The sequence below is a fragment of the Geotrypetes seraphini genome, chromosome 6 (genome assembly GCF_902459505.1).
Source record: "Geotrypetes seraphini chromosome 6, aGeoSer1.1, whole genome shotgun sequence".
Lineage (NCBI taxonomy): Eukaryota > Metazoa > Chordata > Amphibia > Gymnophiona > Dermophiidae > Geotrypetes > Geotrypetes seraphini.
The window spans coordinates 39,548,393-39,570,404 of record NC_047089.1 but is presented as its reverse complement, the minus strand read 5'-3'; the positions used below and the strand labels follow the sequence as shown (position 1 = coordinate 39,570,404).

The 22,012-nt window shown below is 41.3% G+C and overlaps 1 protein-coding gene across 2 annotated transcripts in view; it reads right to left on the bottom strand.

The window, feature by feature from the left end:
* Positions 1–4,142: 4,142 nt before the first annotated feature.
* Positions 4,143–22,012, bottom strand: part of FDX1 (ferredoxin 1) — a 34,401-nt gene continuing 16,531 nt past the window's right edge. For both annotated transcript variants that reach the window (XM_033947600.1, XM_033947599.1), the window contains exons 3-4: positions 13,850–13,979; positions 4,143–4,709 (exon numbers count right to left, since the gene is read on the bottom strand). In XM_033947600.1, coding sequence (XP_033803491.1) covers positions 4,595–4,709; positions 13,850–13,979 — 245 coding nt within the window. In that variant the 3' untranslated portion in view covers positions 4,143–4,594. The remainder of the gene's footprint in view (positions 4,710–13,849; positions 13,980–22,012) is intronic.

Genomic DNA, 22,012 nt, shown 5'->3' with positions numbered 1-22,012 from the left:
TGACGGGGCGGTGCAGAGGATGGTGGGCCGGTGACGGGGACAGATTTTTTCCCCTTGTCATTCTCTAAGCTTACACTCATTAACACCAGCTCTGGCAGGATACACATTTCAAATCTGACATTATTCAAATCATGTTGGTTCCAGGCTCTGGTATCTGTTTGTCTTCTGTTAACTCCCTTGCCAGGGGCTCCTGCCCATTTAACATTTTCTTATTTCTCCGTGCTCGCCATCAATCTTCCATCTCTGTACCTTCACTTCCGCTGCCATATCCAACATTTCTGTTTCTTTCCCACTGTCTACCATCTCTCTCTTTCTCTGCCTTGTGCCCTGGGTCAAACCTCTCCATGCAGCATCTCTCCCTTCCTCCCCTCCATTATCATGTGCATCATTCCTTTCTCACTATGTACCATCTCTCCCTGCCCTCTACCCTATGTCCCAGCATTTCTCCCTCTCTCTTCTCCATGTAATGTCTCCCTCCCCTCCATCATATGCAGGATATCTTCCTCTCACCCCTTTCTACCTCTGTTGCTTCTCTACCTGCCTCTCTTCCATCCCATCTTCACCAATTATTTCTCTCTCCCCCCATGTGCAGCAGCTTTTCATCCCTCCCTACCATCCCCCCTATGCAGCAACTTTCTATCCCTTCTATTCCCTGATGCAGCACCTCCTGCCTGACCCCCACCCCCCTTCGGGCAGCCTAAAGTAGCAGCAGTGGTGGTGACCGGCTTGGCAGAGACAGCACGGCAGGTGAACAGGCTTCTTGTGGCCAGCTCACCATGGCTCTGTCGCGGCAGAGGGAAGGCCCCAGCAGAGCAGACCAGGAAAAGCCTGTTCACTGCACTGCATCTGCCACGTTAGACATTGCCAGTGCTGCTACTACACAATTGCTCCCTTGCCTCTTTGTTACCTTCAGAGGCCATGGTCCCTTGTCCTGCTTATTGTGCTCTCTGCTCCAATTTTACTGTAAACCACTTTGTTGTACACCGATGCTAAAGGTAGTATAGTAAACCGATAAATAAAATGTGATTTTTCTGCCATGCTAAACCTTGTAATCTCCCTGGGAATGCCCATACAAATTTCTTGTTGTAAACCGCCTAGAACTGAAAGGTATTGGCGGGATAGAAGGCATCAATGTAATGTAATATATAATATGTGCATCACATTACTCAAACAGGAAGTTCCCTGATTTTCTATTTGTTTGAAATTGTATAAAAATTTGTTTTGAAAGCGAGACCTATCTGTTCTTAGCAAACTGTGTAGCTCAGATCTATCTTTGGCTATGTCAATCTTAATCCAGTACAGTCATACCATGTCTCTCAGAGTGAGGAATATGTTACTGAACAGAACTTTCCCAGATGATTGATTTCTTACGAGTATGCATTAAAAAGTGCCCATTTCTGACAATTCAATCTGGCTGTAGTTTTTCTCTTTTCAAGCAAGAAAATGAACTAGAAACTTTTCAAGCATGTCTAGAATTGTGTATTGCCAATTTTTCAAACTCAATGGTATCTGCCATTCAAGGAAAATGATACTGATGTTCCTGAGATTAATGGAAAGAGATGTTTTACAATAATGTTAGTCCTGCTTTATTATCTATGGGGTTATTTTGGGATCTTGCCAGGTACTTGGAAACAGGATAATGGACTTGATGCAAGGTTGGTCTAACCCAGTTTGACAATGACAAATTAGTGCTCACATATTAATGGTAAAATTAGCACATAGCCATTAATACAAAGAGATCATTTTTTATGGCTATGGCCGTAGTGGACAGGGAAAAACCTATGTAAGGGCATTTCTGTAATTTTAGAACCATTGGTTTTGCCAGTATTAACTCCTACTTTGAGACTACTGGGACTCATTTTCAAAAGAGAAAAACCGTCCCAAGTGGTAGATGAGATGTTTTTCTCACCAAACCTTTCGAATTGGCAATTTTTGATACCTATTTTCTAGATGGATTTCTATGCTGTTCATCTAAATCTCAAGGGAATGCATTAGAGGCGTGGTATGGGTAGGACTAGGGTGGGTTTAGGACCTGGACTTTTTTTTTTTTTTTGCCATAATAAAACATTTTAGAATAGATCCAGAGCACAATTTTGACATTTGGGGCTAAACCTGTTTTTAACAACAAAGTGCCAAAAAAGGTACCCAAACTGACCAGGTGACCTCTAGAGGGATGAAGGCATGACCCCACCCTCAGCATTCCCTAGTAGAAGCTAGTAAGAGCAGCAAGCTGGGCTCTGGAGTAGGCTGGTGGTCAATGCAGTGGACTGCAGCGAAGGAGACCCAAGCAATCTCCCACTCAGACTACTACACTTATTGTGGCAGAGCATGTGAACCCACCAAAACTCACCAGACCATCATATAGGTACCACCTGCAGGCATAAGGGCTATCGCTATGGTGTACAGTTGGATCCAGTAGGTTTTGGAGGGCTCAACACCCGGGGGGGTTTATGGTAAGATGTGTAGCTGGGACTTTTTATGTCAAGTTCACTGCAGGCCCCTCCCCCCGCCCCCGAAGTGTCCCACTGCTCTGCTGGAAAGTCTGTGTGGCCAATCTACAACAAATGCTGGCCCCTCCTACACATACATCCCAATGGCTTGTTTTGTGTATTTTTCAAAAATGGTTCAAAAAGATAGATGTACATCTGAAAAAAGGCAATTTTCAAAAATCAAGACAGATATTTTGCAGTTTTGAAAATGGGCATGTTTGGTACTAAATTTTTGTATATCTTCGATAAAACATCCAAATTCAGGTTTGGACATCATATCAAAAATGGTCCTCCACATCAGCTATTATGGAAATTAATCTGCATAGAAGGGTTTAGATATTCAGTTTTTCCCCTGAGATGCGAGGCTTGATAGGTATAGGAACTCATTTGCATTTCAGGCCCTAAATTGTGGAATAGCTTGCCCTCTAAATTATGTAAACGTAAGATCATGAACACTTTTAAGACGACCTTGAAAACTTTTTTGTTTTATAAGTCTTTCAAGATTTGATTGAATTAATCTTTTGTACGAAATGTTTTATTTTATTTTGAGTTTAGGTACTGTGTGCATTCTCTACTAAGAAGTGTAGGGTTGTACAAATAATACATTTTAAAAATAAAAATAAATAAATTCCAGAAGGATGCTTGGGTACATAGGTAGAAGAATGACAGCAAGAAAAAGAAGAGGTATAGTGTTTCTGTATAAGTCTGCTCAGACTTCATTTGGAGTACTGTGTACAATTGTCACATTTATTTGGTAGCTAGTCTCTTTCAAAAAGAAAACAAAGCAGTTCACAAACTAAAAATTCTAGAGACACCACCTTCAAATGGATACAAACAGTTCATCAAGAGCAGTGGTCTCAAACTCAAAACCTTTTGCAGGGCCACATTCTGGATGTATAGGTACTTGGAGGGCTTCAGAAAAAATAGTTAATGTCTTATTAAAGAAATGACAATTTTGCACGAGGTAAAACTCTATAGTTTATAAATCTTTCCTTTTGGCTAAATCTTAATAATAATATTGTAATTTATAGCTAAAGAAACATATGATCAAGAAACTGTTTTATTTTACTTTTGTGATTATGATAAACATACCGAGGGCCTCAAAATAGTATTTGGTGAGCCGCGAGTTTGAGACCACTGATCTAGAGAGCATCTATTGAAATTGCAGTGGTATCAAAGCACATGAGGACTTAAAGATCTAAAAATGTATAGTTTGGAAGAAAAGGTAGGAGGGAGTGATATGGTTTAAATATCTCCATAATACAGATGCAGAAGAGGCAAATGAAGCTCTAGAACAGCGAAAGGAGTACACTCAGGACTAATTTAAGGAAATTACATAAACAATAGTTGATACATGGAATTGTCTCCTAGGAGAGGCTGTAGAGAAGATATCTGAATTTACAAAAGCACAGGACAGGAACAGAGGATTACTGAGAAAGGGGAAGGGATAGGGATGACTGGGCTCAATAGTTGATATGGAAAGTTGGACTAGAGAGGCTTTATAGTCTTTATCTATTGTCAAGCCTATGTTGTTGTATGCATTTAAAAATAAAATATATACATATATGTAACAAAGTGAGAAAGACAACATAATAGTGGACATTAGAGCAGTTGAGGACATATATGCATGAAAAGTAAGTAAATGCAAAGCAGTTAGTAAAACCAAGAACAGTTTAATATGTACATTCGGTATGAATACTTAAATCTGGGTCGGGTGAAAATAACCAATGAGAGCAATAAGCTCTCTGCAGTTAAATTAGCTATATTACCCATTTAAAAGAGATCCAAGGAATTAGTTATCATCTGAAAACAGTTAAGCATGGTTGAAGGAAAAATATTTAGTGTGCAAATGTTTTTCAGAATTCAGAAGACTATATGGTTATTTTTATGCTCTGGATATATTTTGAATCTGACAACAAACTTTACACAGGAAATCAAATATGTTTAAGTACATTTAAAGCAGCATACATTGGACTTAACAACATTTCTACAATCACACAGAAAAATAATTCTATTAGGTATGATTTTGCATTTAAATTACAAAAATAGGCCTAACAGCCATATAAAAATGAAGAAGTCATATCAAGAAACCATCTCTCTTTAATTTAGACTTTTTTGCCCATATCAATGGCTTCTCTAGCATCAGCAACAGCCTCAGGGACTCGAACAGTCATATCTGACATTTTCTTTGTTAAGCAGATCTGACAGCCCAAACGGGACCTGGAAAGAAAAACAAACACTCTGTTTAGAGCATTAACAGGTTTAGTGATTCATTAGATCTTCCATTACCGTAATCCAATGAAGACAATTCCATGGTTGAACAAACAACTCTGACACTTCTAACCTCTCAGCTTGAGATGGTTTTTCTGTCTACTTTCAATAACCACAAACTCCTCTAAGCAGCTGTCTTGAGAATTTGAAAATTAAGATAATTCACTCTTACAAAGCAGAAAATGGCTATAGAAAATCTGAAATATACTTTCTATCATCTACCAGAAATGCTGGTAAGAAATTAAAATTACCTAAGTCAAAGCAAGATTTGTAATATCAAGAAAAAAAACCCAAAACACCATTAGACTTGCAGAAAACTGGTCACATCTACAAAAAAGAACTCACAGAGTTAATGAATTATGGCTGAGAGGAGAGGAAAGCAGAAGATATGTCCTCTCAGAGAGAAATATATCTTTCAAAGAGAAGAGGAGATGGAGAAAAAAGAGCTTTGCTATATTGTAGGTTCCCTTATAAAGATAGTTTTAGATCTTAAAAAAGCAAGCTTTACTTAGCTAATTTCCATAGAGTAAAAGCCTGCTATAATTTTTAAACTTGGCAGCAAGGTCTAGCTTAGTCTGCATTCCCTCCCTCCCACACCACACCCACCTACCCCTAGCTCATTTCCTTTACTTATAGTCTTAAATAGTCAATTATCCTATTTTTTTAAAATTTAATTACTAGCTAAGACTCAAATACTAAATAAAGCATACAAATGATCTTAAGGCTCTCTATAACAATCTAACATTCCCAGTACCTTAATAGGATTCAATTAAGCAGCTCAATAATAAGATAAATACAGCAGTCCAGCAGCAAGAGGGGAGCTATCAAGTCTTTTGCACCGAGTGGCACATGTACGATTATCTCCCAGTTGGCAAGAAATTATATGTGTGCGCTCACTGCAAAGAGCTCCTGGCTCTCAGAGAACACGTCCATTCCTTTGAGGCTAGAGTTACAGACTTGGAGGAGCTGAGGGATACAGAGAACTATATAGAGGAGACCTAGAGGGGCATTGTAGAGAAGTCCCACCTCCAGTCTGGCAGCCCCTGTGCTGCCATGGAGGAGGGAGGTCTCCTAAAAAGAGATCACCCTTGTTATACCCTGTAGCCAGGACCTGCCCACTAGAAGATGCAATATCCTTTTGCACAGAGGATCTATCTCCAGGGGCTTCTGCCCAGAAAGGAGGATTAGGATGGCATTGTAGTGGGAGATTTAGTCATCAGGCATGTAGATGGCTGGTGGGTGAGAGGATCGACTGGTCACTTGTCTGCCTGAAGCGAAGGTGACAGACCTCACATGTCATTTAGATAAGGTATTAGATAGTGCTGGGGAGGAGTTGGCTATCTTGATACATGTAGGTAAATATGGGAGGGAGGTTCTGGAAGCCAAATTTAGGCTCTTAGGTAAAAAGCTGAAATCCAGATCGTCCAGGGTAGCATTTTCAGAAATGCTCCCTGTTCCACCTGCAGGATCCAAGAGGCAGACAGAGCTCTGAAGTCTCAATGTGTGGTTGAGATGATGGTGCAGAGTTGAGGGATTTAGATTTGTTATGAACTGGGCTACCTTCTGGGAAAGGGGGAGCCTATTCCGAAAGGATGGACTCCACCTTATCTGAGATGGAACTAGGCTGCATTTAAACTAAGATGGGGGGGGGGGAGGGAGAGTTGACAGTCACCCAGGAGCAGATGATTTAATGTGGAGTATCCTTGAAGGATACTGTTGAATCAGAACTTTTAGGGAGTTCCAATAGAGAGGTTTCAATAATGGTGAAAGAAAGCCAAGAGTGCTTAAGAGAGAAGCAGAATAAAGATCAAGTTATCCCTGTCATCTTCTAAGCAACCTGTAGATACAAGGAAAACACACAATTTGAAGTGTCTATAGCACTGAATGAGGTAAATATAATAGGCATCTCAGAGACCTCGTGGAAGGAGGACATTTAATGGGACACTGTTACCTGGGTACAAATTATATCGCAATGATAGAGTGGACCAAATTGGAGGGGGGGGGCTGCTCTATATATTAAAGAGGGAATTGAATCAAACAAAATAAAAAAACATATAGCACTATAGAATCCTTATGTATAAAAATTCCATGTACGAAGGGAAGGAATATATGGATAGGGTTATGCTACCGTTCCCCAGGACAGAATAAGCAGACAGCTGAAAATCCAAGTTTGCAAATTCTTGATTGCTTTGTTGCTCAAGTTGGGATAACTACTGCATAAAAAAAATAAAAATAAAAATGACTTGCCTTTAGTTTTCAAGGACCAATCACGTCAAAGAATGATGCTTGTCTGGTTGGTTGTATCCATATGCACACAGACACTCATAACATTGACAGACTTGCATTTGAAGGGAATTTTTAAAAATAAAGTAAAATTCTGGAATTTCTGGTGGCACACCTGGAAATCTCTTTGGAGCACACCACAGTGCCCTGGCACACAGTTTGAAAGCCATTAGAGTATATAGTGGAGTTTTTTTTGACTGATGATTAAGCTACACTTGCTATTTTTAGCTTTGCTATATTAGCGGGGTGCAGAAAAACATAGTAACATAGTAGATGACGGCAGATAAAGACCCAAATGGTCCATCCAGTCTGCCCAACCTGATTCAATTTAAATTTTTTTATTCTTATTTTTTTAATTTTTCTTCTTAGCTATTTCTGGGCAAGAATCCAAAGCTTTACCCGGTACTGTGCTTGAGTTCCAACTGCCAAAATCTCTGTTAAGACTTACTCCAGCCCATCTACACCCTCCCAGCCATTGAAGTCCTTCCCTGCCCATCCTCCACCAAAAGGCCATACACAGACACAGACCGTGCAAGTCTGCCCAGTAACTGGCCTAGTTCAATATTTAATATTATTTTCTGATTCTAAATCTTCTGTGTTCATCCCACGCTTTTTTGAACTCAGTCACAGTTTTACTCTCCACCACCTCTCTTGGGAGCGCATTCCAGGCATCCACTACCCTCTCCGTAAAGTAGAATTTCCTAACATTGCCCCTGAATCTACCACCCCTCAACCTCAAATTATGTCCTCTTGTTTTACCATTTTCCTTTCTCTGGAAAAGATTTTGTTCTACGTTAATACCCTTCAAGTATTTGAACGTCTGAATCATATCTCCCCCGTCTCTCCTTTCCTCTAGGGTATACATATTCAGGACTTCCAGTCTCTCCTCATACGTCTTCTGGCGCAAGCCTCCTATCATTTTCGTCGCCCTCCTCTGGACCGCCTCAAGTCTTCTTACGTCTTTCGCCAGATATGGTCTCCAAAACTGAACACAATACTCCAAGTGGGGCCTCACCAATGACCTGTACAGGGGCATCAACACCTTCTTCCTTCTACTGACTACGCCTCTCTTTATATATATTCAAATATATTTATTGAGCACAACAATAGTAAGTAACAAGCAAAACAAATAAGCTCATACAGCCCAGCATCCTTCTGGCAGCAGCCACTGCCTTGTCACACTGTTTTTTTGCCTTTAGATCTTCGGACACTATCACCCCAAGGTCCCTCTCCCCGTCCGTGCATATCAGCTTCTCTCCTCCCAGCATATACGGTTCCTTCCTATTATTAATCCCCAAATGCATTACTCTGCATTTCTTTGCATTGAATTTTAGTTGCCAGGCATTAGACCATTCCTCTAACTTTTGCAGATCCTTTTTCATATTTTCCACTCCCTCTACGGTGTCTACTCTGTTACAAATCTTGGTATCATCTGCAAAAAGGCACACTTTTCCTTCTAACCCTTCAGCAATGTCACTCACATACATATTGAACAGGATTGGCCCCAGCACCGAACCCTGTCACCTTTCCTTCCTTCGAGCGACTTCCATTAACCACCACCCTCTGGCGTCTATCCGACAGCCAGTTTCTGACCCAGTTCACCACTTTGGGTCCTATGAGGAACTGTATCAAAGGCTTTGCTGAAATCCAAGTAAATTACATCTAGCATATGTCCTCGATCCAGCTCTCTGGTCACCCAATCAAAAAATTCAATCAGGTTCGTTTGGCACGATTTACCTTTTGTAAAGCCATGTTGCCTCGGATCCTGTAACCCATTAGATTCAAGGAAGTACACTATCCTTTCTTTCAGCAACACTTCCATTATTTTTCCAACAACTGAAGTCTTTTTTTTCTCCACTTTATAAGTGTTTTTTTCTCTCCTAGCAATCTTATCACTCCTTCAGATGAGAGTATTGTATTTTCTGTTTTTGATTATTTTCCTACTCTTACCTCGAGAAGTATTTTTATGATTTCAACTACTCTAACATTGACTGGATAAATGTTACATCAGGGAGTGCTAGGGAGGTAAAATTCCTAGACGTCATAAATGACCGACCAGAGGGGGAGCTATTTTAGATTTGGTCCTTAGTGGAATGCAGGACATAGTATATCTCTGCTGTATATGTACAGTCTCCTGCATGGTAAATCTACATTGTTCTTCGCTGTATAAACACCATTACTGAATATGTACAGTCCTCATTGTATCTTCGCTGTAAATGTACAGTCTCTTACACTGTAAACCGCTCTGAACTGTTTGTGGTACTGCGGTATATAAAATAAAGTTATTATTATTAGTAGTAGTAGTAGTAGTACAGGAGGTTACTGTGTTGGGTCCGCTGGGAAACAGTGAACATAACATGATCAAATTTGAGCTGATAACTGGAGTGATGTTGCTAAAGAAATCTACTGTAGCGGCATTTAATTTTCACAAGGGCATCTACGACAAGATGAGGAAAATGGTTAAAAAGAAGTGTAACCAGGCGTGGATGTTGTTTTAAAAATACCATCGTGTAAGCCCAGACCAGATGTATTCCATGTGTTAAAAAAGGTGGAAGGAAGATGAGAGGCTATTACAACCTAGAAAACATCCTTTAAAGAATGGAAAAAGGATCCTAATGAAGAAAATAAGAACCACTGGCAAGTTAGATGCAAAGCAATGATAAAGCTAAACATGAATATGAAGAACTTGCCAAAGAGGCAGAAACTCCGTAAATTTTGTACTAAATTTTTTTAGTTATATCAAAAGCTGAAAACCTGTGAGGGAATCCATGGGACTATTGGATGATCAAGGAGTAAAAGGTGAACTCAGGGAGGATAAGGCCATAGCAGAGAGACTGAATGAATTATTTGCTTTGGTCTTTACAGAAGAGGATGTAAGAAATTTACCTGAACTAGAAATGGTTTTCAAGTGTGATGAGGCAGAGGAATTGAAAGAAATGTTGGTGAACCTGGAAGATGTATTAAGCCAAATCGAAAAGTTAAAGAGTGATAAATCGCCTGGTACATTCCAGGGTACTGAAAGAACTCAAACATGAAACTGCTGATCTGATGTCACTAAAATCGTCTATAGTACCTGAAGATTGGAGGGTGGTCAATGTTACACCAATTTTTTAAAAGGCTTCCCAGGGGAGACCTGGGGAATTACAGACTGGTAAGCTTGACCTCAGTTCCAGGCAAAATAGTAGAAACAATTATAAAAAAATAAAATTGTAGAACAAGTAGACAAACATGATTTAATGAGAGAGTCAGCATGGGTTCAGCCAAGGGAGATCTTGCCTCACAAATTTGCTTGACTTCTTGAAGGTGTGAATAAACATGTGGGTAAAGGCAAGTTGTCTGATGTAGATTTCCAGAAAGCTTTTCACAAAGTTCTTCATGAGAGGCTCCTAAGAAAATTAAAGAGTCATGGGATAGGAGGCAATGTTCAGTTGTGGATTAAGAATTGGTTACTGGACAGAAAACAAAGGGTAGGGTTAAATGACTATTTTTCTCAAAGAAAATGGGTAAATATTGGTGTGCCGCAGGGATCTGTACTAGGAACAGATGCTTTTTAACATTTATAAATGATCTGGAAATTGGAACGTTGAGTGAGGTGATTAAATTTGCAGATTACACTAAACTGTTCAAAGTTGTCAAAATGCATGCAGACTGTGAAAAACTGCAGGAAGATCTTAGGAAACTGAAAGACTGGATGTCCAAATGGCAGATTAAATTTAATGTGGACAAATTCAAAATGATGTACATTGGGAAGAATAATCCAAATCATAGTTACCGGACACTAGGGTCCAGTGGCGTACCTAGCATATGTGACACCCGGGGCCCAACATTTTTTGACACCCCCATCTATATGAAAAATATGATTTTTAGTAACAATCCACATGTCGCACAAGAGTGTACCTAAGAAAAGGCAGCATCTTAAACACTGCAGTGAGCACTAGAACACCAACACATACATTGTAAAACTAAACAAGCCAGAACCCGCAGTCAATGGCAACTGAAAACTATGTTCTTTTCATACACACAGAACAGAGATACACCCTCACCCAATATGGAATAATCACAAACTAAAAATAAAAATATGTAGACAAAAGTTAAACTGAACTGACAAGAAACTAGACTCTGCATACAATGCAACACCACAAAAACAGTAACACATGTCCTCTAATACTGTGCAAAATATAAAGACAGTAGATGTAAATTTGACCACTTTACAAATTAACAAATAAAAATAAAACAAATAATGAGAAATAAGAAAATACCATTTTATCGGACTACCGTATTTTCACTCATATAACGCGCATACATGTATAACACGCATACGCATATAGCGCGCGGGTCCAAAGCATTTCTGTAAAAAATTTTTTTATATAGAACGCACACGCGTATACCGCGCATGCTGCTATAACCTCCTCCCACTCCCGCTTACTCTTCTGGCCTGCGAACCGACATCCTCCCCCCCGCTCACGTCACCCCCCTTCCCCCGCGATCCTACATCCCCCCCAGCACCGCAAAACATCTCTTACCCGATTGGGCACCGGCACCAATGCACAGGACGTGCCAGTGCCCGAAGATCCTCCCTCGTTGTTGCTGGGCTGGGCGGTGCGAGGGAGATCCTCCTTCTTCCTTGTGCTGGGCTGGACTGGGCTTTGAGCATTTGCGCATGCTCAAAGCCTTCTGGTCTCGCTCTCTCCGAGATTCTCAGATGAATCTCTCTAGAGAATGGCAGGCTCCGTCCCCTCCCAGTCAGCTCGGTCCCCATCCCCGCAAACCACCTGATTCCATCCACACAAGCCTTGAATTGTTCTATATTGAACTTATTATATTAAAGTATAAAAAGAAACAATATTCTGTACAATTGTCAATTTATAAATCAGCGTCTTCTCCCCAACTATCTCTTCCCAATTTCCCTTCAGCGTCCTCAGCCCACTCTCTCTCCACTTTCCTTCAGCGCAAGCACATAAAAACAAGCAAGTAATTTTATATCATTTTCATTCTATTCATTCATAGAAATTAAAGACTAAATAATGCCAGTCAAATAACAAAACATGATTTTACAAAAATAATTTCCTGCACAGTCAAGCCTGCAAGGATTACTAGATGTCTTTCAGCAGCTCCACTCCCTCCCTCCCCCTTACCTTCGTGGCCAAGTCAAAATGATATACCAACAATACAATTTTAAAAACACAAAGCACACTGTACGCAGAGAAAATGTTAATTATCATTTATATTCCGCGAGTTTTCAAAGAGGTCAAGGCAGATGACTTTATGCAATGTCACCTCAGTAACAACTATACAAAAAGACAAAAAATAGCGGTTTTTAGCGCAGGGAACTGCGCTGAATGCCCCACGCTGCTCTCGACGCTCATAGGCTCCCTGCACTAAAAACTGCTATTGCGGTTTAGTAAAAGGGGGCCACAGTGCAAAATACAGCAGCATATATAAATTCTCAAAACGGACACATTTTGATCACTAAATTGAAAATAAAATCCTTTTTCCAACCTTTGTTTGGTAATTTAATCAGTCTCTGGTTGCACTTTATTCTTCTGACTGTGCATTTAATATTTCTTCCCTTCTTTCAGCCTCCTATATGCTTCCTCTCCTCCAGACCTCATTTCCTCCCCCAACTTTTTCTTTGTTTCACCCTGCCCCCTTCTTTCTTTCTCTCTCCATGCCCCCTTTCGTTCTGTATGTCTGTCTTTCTCTCTCTGGGCCCCATTTCTTTCTTTGTTTCACCCTGCCCCTTCTTTCTTTCTCTCTCCATGCCCCCTTTCTTTCTCTATGTGTGTCTTTCTCTCTCTCTCTCTCTCTCTCTGTGCCCCATTTTTTTCTTTTTCTTTGTTTCACCCTGCCCTCCTTCTTTCTTTCTGGCTCCCTGTCCCCCCCTTTTCTTTCTTTCTCCCTGCCCTCCCCTCCCCCATGCCACAGCCATTGGGAAAATGCTGCCACTGCCGCTGGGGAATAGGCCAGCGCCGAGTTCGCCCTGCTTCTCTTCCCCACGGGGCCAACCAACTCTCGCCGCCCGACATCAATTCTAATGTCGGAGAGGACGTTCCGGGCCAGCCAGGCAGCGATTGGCTGGCCCAGAATGTCCTGTCCGACGTTAGAATTGACGTCGGGTGGCGAGAGTTGGTCAGCCCCCACAGGGAAGAGCAGGGAGAACTCGGCGCCAGTCTGTTCCCTATGGCGGTGGTGGCATTCAAGTGGCTCGCAAGCCGCAGTTTGCCGGCCTAGGGAGAACACTGGAGGGTGGCCAGCTGTGCCTCCCCTTGGGGCGTGCACCCGGGGCAGACCGCCCCCCCCCCTTGGTACGCCACTGCTAGGGTCCACCTTGGGGGTTAGTGCTCAAGAAAAAGATCTGGGTGTCATCATGCACAACAATGCACAGAGGGGAGTCAAGGCTTTTAGGAAGTTTTCTAAGTAGAGGAGGCTTATCCATGTGGAAGGCATCAAAGAATTATGAGGATCTAATGTCTTACCTGTCCTTTGAGAACAATTCATTCATTATATATCAATTCATTTAAGCCAGCCACTGCCATGACAATTCGCATGTAAAACGAACAAAATCAGGGGCTACCACCCACACAATGGAAACAGAAATCAAATTGTAAAATAATTTATTAGAAGCAATAAAATTTATTTTAAATCCAAGATGTTCTGCAATTCAAATTGTGAACTTTGGATGCAAAACTTGTGTAAGAACTGGGAAAATATACAAAGGCTGCAATAAACCCATCAGGTTATAGCAAAAAAAAAAAACCTGAGCGATTGAGTTCTACATTTCCATAAATGTAGATACAGTGGCTTACGTTTCTGTAAGTCCATAGGCTAGATCTAGCATGTCCATTTCCTCATCAGTAGCTGGATCTAATTGCTCAAACACATGGTCTTCAAAGATTAAATGACAAGTGGAACAGGCCAAAGTTCCTTCACAGGCACCTACAGGGTAAAAAGACAAGGAATCAAATCATACTTAAAATTGTTAAACAGCAACCCATGTTATTTCTCATTTTAAAAAGAAAATTAGCATGAATTACTGACCGAGAAATAGACTATAAATCTATGCCTTAGGAAATGCTTGAATTCACATGGCTTTATATATTATCATCCTTCATCCTGCTTTGACAGATTATGGAAATGACTTTGAAGAGGTCAACCATGTCACTTTGTTGCTTATTCCCAAGTTTATATACATATACCAATGGTTTGATTGCTATATAACTCAGATATATTGATAGTAGAAATACAGAATAAACCCCAAACAGGTGAGGAAAATTAATAGCAACATGCAAGAAGATACAATGAAAGTTTGCCTTAGCACACAATTAATAAGAAAAGACCCGTCAGAACTTCTATAGTCCTGGTAATTGTTCACTGTCTTATTGGATTATAATAAAGCAAGGGTCATGAGAACTTCTCACTTTAAGATACATATCGATTTATAAATTTAATATCAATTTCCCTAATGTTCATAAGCCCTTATTATGCCACCACCATTTTGAGCCAATCATGGCCTTCGGCCCCTCCCACTGCATCTCAAGATGCATTGTGAGGGGGAAGCTCCATCATTTGCAGCACGCAGCCCTGTAGGCAGGAGGGAGTGAACTTCCCTCCTGCCGTTTTCTCATCCAAAAGTACAGGGGGGGGCTGATATGTCAAGGGATGTGGGGAGAGGTCTGGGATATCAGGGGGAGGGGTGTAGGGCTCTACGGCTCAGCTGATCCTAGTAGGGGGAATCCCCAAAGTCGGCTCAGCTGATGGGGATTCCTTCTGCCGCGATCAGTCAAGGTAGTTGATGGGTATATGTACAAAACTTGCTTTTGTACATTTTTCATGTGGACATTTTATTTCTGAAAGTGGGCAAAAAAAATAAGGTAGACATCCTAAAGACCAAAAGTTATACCTAGCTCATTTTTAAAAATAAAAAGATAAGACGTTTGGCAGCTTTGAAAATGGGCATTTTTCCTACTCAGTTTCTGGACATCTTGCACAAAATGTCTAATTTCAGACTTAGGCACACTTTCGATTATGCCTCGCCACATATGTTTAACCTGTAACCTATTCTGAGCTCTTTAGGGAAAACGGGATAGAAAACTAAGTAAGTAACTAACTAACTAACTAAAACAAACAAAACAAAACGCTTGCCAGGGAGTTTGGGGGGAGGAGGGAAGGAGTTGGATTAATGCATTCTGTCACTTGCCCCTTTAAAAGATAGCAGACTTAATTTAGGGCCCAACATAAGGGGATCCTTCACATGCTCATCTTCAAAAGTAGTGTATATCAAAAGGTGTAGAGAAGGATGCTATATTGGAGAAACAAGCCAGATGCTAAAGACTAGGAATAAGTTACACAGACATCATATTAAACATTGCAATGCCAACAAGGATATCATCTCCATGCGACATTTCAGATAACCAGAACACTGCATCAATAATTTTAGGGTGAGAATATTAAAAGACAATCCAAGAACACAAGACCTTGAAACTCAACAGACAGGACTTAAGACACTGACTTTCTCTCCCATGATAATTTTTACTGCCCCGACACCTTCATATCACCCTGTCTCTCATCGTCCCCTCCCTCCCTCCCGTAAGACTGTCATGTGTTTTACTCTTATATACCGATAGCTGTCTTCATTTGCTTATCTCTGTATTTTTCGCTCCATAAGACACACTTTTTTCCCCCAAAAAAGTGGGTGGAAATAAGGGTGCTTCTAAAGGAGCATAAACCCCCCACCCCACCCCCCTTCCTGGTACCTTTATATTTATTTATTTATTTTTTTTACTACTCCAGCGCTGTATTGGCAGGAGCTTTCCTCGCTCCTGCCCTTCCCTTGCTGGACAGCTGTCACCAATGCAGCTGGTCGTCTAAGAGGGAAGCTCTGTAGGGGCCTAGCAAACCGGACCTCCTCCCCCGAACGTAAAAGCTCAGATAAGCATTATCCTACTCCCTAAAGTATCGATGACAACGAAGCAAAAATTAGAGGCTTACCACTACGCAAGTGGTGTAGCTGAAGCTGATAGAGACACACTGGCGAGTCTTGTGAAAACATCCAAGATGGTGGCGCAAAAAACTTTACTAAACCGCACTAGTGTTTATCACCAAGAGCTACACTGAATGCTGAGCGGCAGCTCCCGATGCTCATAGGAACTCTATGAATGTTGGGAGCAGCGCGCAGCATTCAGCATGGCTCCTGGCGATAAAAACTGCTAGCGTGGTTTGGTAAAAGAGAAGCTCTAGATGCGGAGTGGTAGCAGAAGCGGTGCTGATAGAAGAACACTGCAGATCAAAAATGGTGAGTGCTCTGTTGGGGCTGATACAAGAGATGAAAGGAGTTGCACTCGATGTGCTCTGACTTAAAGCAAGCAGTCTCATATATTAAATAGCAGTCTTGCAGAATAGACATGAGACAGTAGAGACACGGCTAGATGAGGTGGCGGAAGATGCGATTGCAGTACAACAGCAACTAGACTCTACACACCAGAGTGAGAAAGCTCTGTGGGATAAGACTGAGGACCTGGAGAATCACTCCAGAAGGTACAATTTGAGGATCAGGGGGTGCCTGAGGAAGAGGCATATAAAGATATCCAGGCGGTGACCATGGACTTGCTATGCCTGGTATGGGGGGGCTGCCTACCACTAGACCTGCCCGGGGGGGGGGGGGGGGGGGAAGGGGAACGCCTATCACTAGACCTGCCTTGTACCCTGTCCCGATCTACCATTAGCCAACCAGATGAAACAGGGTACAGGGCCAGAATTTGGCCAGAATTTTTTTTTCCTTGATTTTTCTTCCTCTACCGGGGGGGGAAGGGGGGGGGGTACGTCTTATGGAAGGATACGTCCTATAGAACGAAAAATACGGTATCTTTTAAAGCTAATCTAACCATGCTCTAGTTAGTCCAGTAATAAAGGTATTACCTTTAAAAAGGGAGAGGGCAATTGCTTCAATAAACCATTATGTAGTTATTATATCATTGTGAATTGTAGAAGTTACACATTAACAGAACCAATGCTCATGAAACACAATAATTCTTGATGAACCATTAAACTAGGGTTACAACCCAGACATGATGCGACATGAAGCTCTTAATTCAAGCAGTATTTAATCCAGTTTCAACAATTCTGCCAATTGCGATTCTGAAAATAAAGATAATTTTATTTAGGCTTGCGATATAGAAAATCTGGTTTTATTTAAAGCATTTTTATAAAATTTTGTTGCCACAAGTGGTAAAACTAAAGGATATAAATTAAGTTTGCAAGGTGGTGGAATTAGAAGTAACATCAGGAAATATTTTCACAGAGAGAGTATGTGATAATGTGCATGAACAGTGTGAAAGCAATGCCTTCATAAACCACAGTCAAGACAAATGATATAAAGTGACATTAAACCTTTATTAACCAAATACTGAGGCATATCACTTCTTTGGCACAGAAATAAAGAAGTGTGTCTAAAAGGTGCTTCTGTAGACACAGTTCTCATCAAAGATAGGCGCTAGAAATGTAGGGGGTTTTAAAAAAAAAAAAAAAGAGAGGAACAAAGGCTGGCCAGGGTTTTATTTGTCGGCATCTCTTTAACATGGAGTGCACCAGCTTCAGGAATTATTTCCAAGTGATGACACTCCATATGTTCTCTTTTTGTTCACTGGTTGTCTCTTAGCTACTTCCAGTGACATCTTATGCCATAAATTCTCAATTGGATTTAGATCTGGAGATGGTGCTGTTTGTTCAGTTGTCCTCTCCCGGTTCTTATTCTTCCAGTCTGCCACTGTTTTTGCACCATGGCATGGAACATTGCCATCATACAAAAAGCAATCTCTGGGAAACAACAGTTGAGCCAATAGTAGCATGTACTCAGTGAGGGTTTCAATGTATCTGTATGCAAGAAGCATCACATCAACAATGTGAAGTCTGCCAACTCCATTGGTTGCCATGCATTGGATGCTTAACCAAGAGAATCAAGCATGCTGGTTTATATTCTTTTCCTAGGAACCTTCTGACATGATTCCCAAGAATGAAGAAAAGTGCTATCACCACTAAATAACCTCTCCTGCTCCAACTGGAGCACTCCCCTCCCCATGCCATATGCCTCTTTGTCATCTGACAGCAGTGGCTTTGTCCATGCTCCGCAACCTCCCAGTACAAACTCCAAGCATCCTCTCCCCAGAGCTGAAGTGCAAACACCAAATGAGTATCTCTCCTTCCATTCTCTGAGCAGCTAAGGAGAGGTGAGCTTCCTGTTACTCAGAGATATGTTGCGCAACACACAATCAATCCTTTTGTTGACCTCTTAGGTCACCCATATTGACATATCCTCCATGATTCTCAAGGCCATGCCCAGACTACATCCTATCCTTACAGCAATCTCACACCTAGAATAGCCCTCCTCATGCAAAAACCACCACACAAACCTGATCTTCCCAAGACAAATGCTTCCCAAGACTTCCATCACTCCAGACTGACCAAAAAGCACCAAATGTTTTGCAAGTCCAGCCAGACTTCACATTGTCCAAGTAGTGCCCCTAGCTCAGTGGTATCAAACTCAAACCCTTTGCTAGGCCACATTTTGGATTTGTAGGTATTTGGAGGGCCTCAGAAAAAAAATAGTTAATGTCTTATTAAAGAAATGACAATTTTGCATGAGGTAAAACTCTTTACAGTTTATAAATCTTTCCTTTTAGCTAAGTCTTAATAATAAAATTGTAATTTATAGCTAAAGAGACATATGATCAAGACACTGTTTTATTTTACTTTTGTGATTATGATAAGCATACCGAAGGCCTCAAAATAGTACCTGGCAGGCCGCATGTGGCCCCCGGGCCGCGAGTTTGAGACCACTGCCCTAACTACAGGGCAATTGGCTAAACTTTCTGCATTTCTATTGAAAGACAATCCTATTATTTGATTGGCCCATTTCAATCATAGTTTGGTACAGAATCCTTGCATTCTATAAACTGTACAATACATCTGGCATTAGGCATTAAGATGCATTAAGGTACCATAAAATTTCACAAAACCATTCAAAACAAAATGTGACATTCATTTCTAAATGAAATGATGCATGCTACACACGTGTCTTCATGACAACTGACTGAGCCAACAAAACAAATAAACATGATGTTTTACTTAGGTGATGCTAAATTATTTCACAGCACTTTATTTTGTTAGGTAAGGTGGATTATATGCTGAACATGGCTATCAGAAGAAGTCACAGTAAATGAAAAATAGGGAACAGGATTAGATTTTTCTTTCAGATCCTTTTGTACAAAACTACTTTCCGAATTCAAGAATAGATGCAGCAGTATAACCAGTCTTAAATGTTCTTTCAAACTGTTTCACCAAAGCATTCAACTGGTCTTTTACGAGACCTCATCCTTTTCAAATTGTTCAATTTGCTTTGAAATCCTGCCTAGCAAATGAAGTTTAATATTGCTAACCATAAAATACAAATTTAGAATGGAGTAGCTGCCTAGTGGTTAGGGCAGTGGGCCGAGAACCAAGTTCGATTTCCAGTGCAACTCCTTGAGAGCCCAGGCAAGTCACTTAACCCTATATGGTCCCACTAAGGACAGAGAAGAATCTGCATATAATAAATGCAAAACCATTTTGATTGTACACAGAGCACAGTTACTTACCGTAACAGGTGTTATCCAGGGACAGCAGGCATATATTCTCACACATGGGTGACGTCATCTACGGAGCCCCGGCGCGGACAGCTTTTCAAGCAAACTTGCTAGAAGTTTCAAGTTTGCACACTGCACCACGCATGTGCTAGCCTTCTCTCCCACTAGAGGGCGCATCCCCACCTCGTGGTCCTCAGTTCCATATCAAGCAAAGAAGCCATCCCCGGGGAGGTGGGCGGGTTGTGAGAATATATGCCTGCTGTCCCTGGATAACACCTGTTACGGTAAGTAACTGTGCTTTATCCCAGGACAAGCAGGCATGATATTCTCACACATGGGTGACCTCCAAGCCAACCAAAAAGGGCAGGTGGGAGGATGGCGAATTATGAAAACAGGTTACGTAACACCGACTGGCCAAACCGGCCGTCGCTTCTGGACAGAGTGTCCAGACAGTAATGGGAGGTGAACGTATGAACCGAAGACCAAGTGGCAGCTTTACAGATGTCCTCCATAGGCGTGGATCGGAGGAAAGCAACCGAAGCCGCCATCGCCCGGACCTTATGTCCCGTGACTCGACCCGAGAGCGGGAGACCAGCCTGAGCGTAGCAAAAAGAAATACAAGCAGCCAACCAGTTGGACAAGGTGCGCTTGGAAACAGGGTGACCCAAACGATTTGGATCAAATGACAAAAACAATTGAGGAACCTTCCGATGAGACTTAGTGCGTTGGAGATAAAAAGCCAACGCCCTCTTACAGTCAAGCGTGTGAAGCGCCACCTCGCCAGGATGAGATCCTTTTGTACAAAACTACTTTCCGAATTCCACTAAGGACAGAGAAGAATCTGCATATAATAAATGCAAAACCATTTTGATTGTACACAGAAAGATGGTACATCATATCCCATTACCCTTATTCATTTCATTTTCTAAAATTTGCTATATATGTATATGCACCTAATTCTCCATTTCTAATGCGCCAACTTGTACGAAGTAAAAGGTACATTCTTTCATCAAAACTCTACAAACAAGCATACAATTGATAGATATCAAATATGTGAAATGCGAGGATTCTAAAAGTTATGTTTAGCACTTAATGCAGGTTTTAGATTTTTTTAAAATAAGAGAACATTTAGGGGTCCTTTTACTAAGGCACGCTAATTTAGTGCGTGCTAAATCGGTTAGCGTGCCTTAGTAAAATGACCCCTTAATTTTGTGACAATTTCATTTTGACTCTGATCCTTTTGGGCATGCAATACAATTAGAACCAGGGCTTTAATCTGGCACCATGAGTCTCATCTTTAACAATCCAATGATTTTTTTTCCCTTCAATTTGTTTTTAAATCCAATCTCAGCTTACTTTCGTCCAGTCACTGCAGTGACACGTGCCATTGTGCAATAACTACGGCTCCTTCCTCTGTTACAGGGGATGTGCTGCCTCCACTGTACCCCAATCACAGATGACCTGGAAAGTGAACGATCTGAGCTAGGAATTGTATTGGAGTCCCTTCATATAATGATGAGCAATATTGCTATTAAATCACCAATGACCTGATAATACTACATTTCTTTTTAGTAATTTTGTCAAAGGAAAATGTTTTTCACATTTTCTTTCATTATTTGTGTCTTACCAATGAACAAAAAAAAAAAAAAAAACCCCTCCCCTGCTCTCAATCTGCCACTGCCTCTCCCCCTTCCTCCCTCTCAGGTCCTGATCTGCCATTATTGTTCCCATCTCTTCTTGCCTATGCCCTTATCTGTTAATTTTTTTGTCACCTCCTCTCTCCCCCTCAGCTTCAAGTTTTAAGTTGTCAGCATATGTTAACCTTTTCATATTTTTCCATGAATTATTACGCTCATGATAAAATTGGGACACCACTAATTCATTTATGTTATGTTTGTCAACAAGTCAAAAGAAGGAAATGGTCACTTGAGTTACAATTTATTACGTAAGACACTGCATTGCTATGCCTTTCAATCTGTTCCGTTTTAAAAATGTGAGTTACCGTATTTTTCACTCCATAAGACGTACTTTTTCCACCTCCATAAAGCGGGTGGAAATAAGGGTGCGTCTTATGGAGGGAATATCCAACCCCTCCCGTTACCTTTTTAAAATTCTGATGTCCTCCTTTGCTGGACGCGGCTACTTGCCTGGTTCCCCGACCACTGACGCGGCTGCTTCCAAGTCCTCTTCCCTTGTGGCAGAGCAGCGCACAAGGCTGCCGGCCTGGTCCCGCATCGCTTCCCGTGGCCGCTCTGCCGCAAGCCGCAAGGGAAGAGGACTCGGAAGCAGCCGCATCAGCTGTCAGTGCTTGGGGAACCAGGGAGGCAGCCGCGTCTAGCAAGGGAGGACATC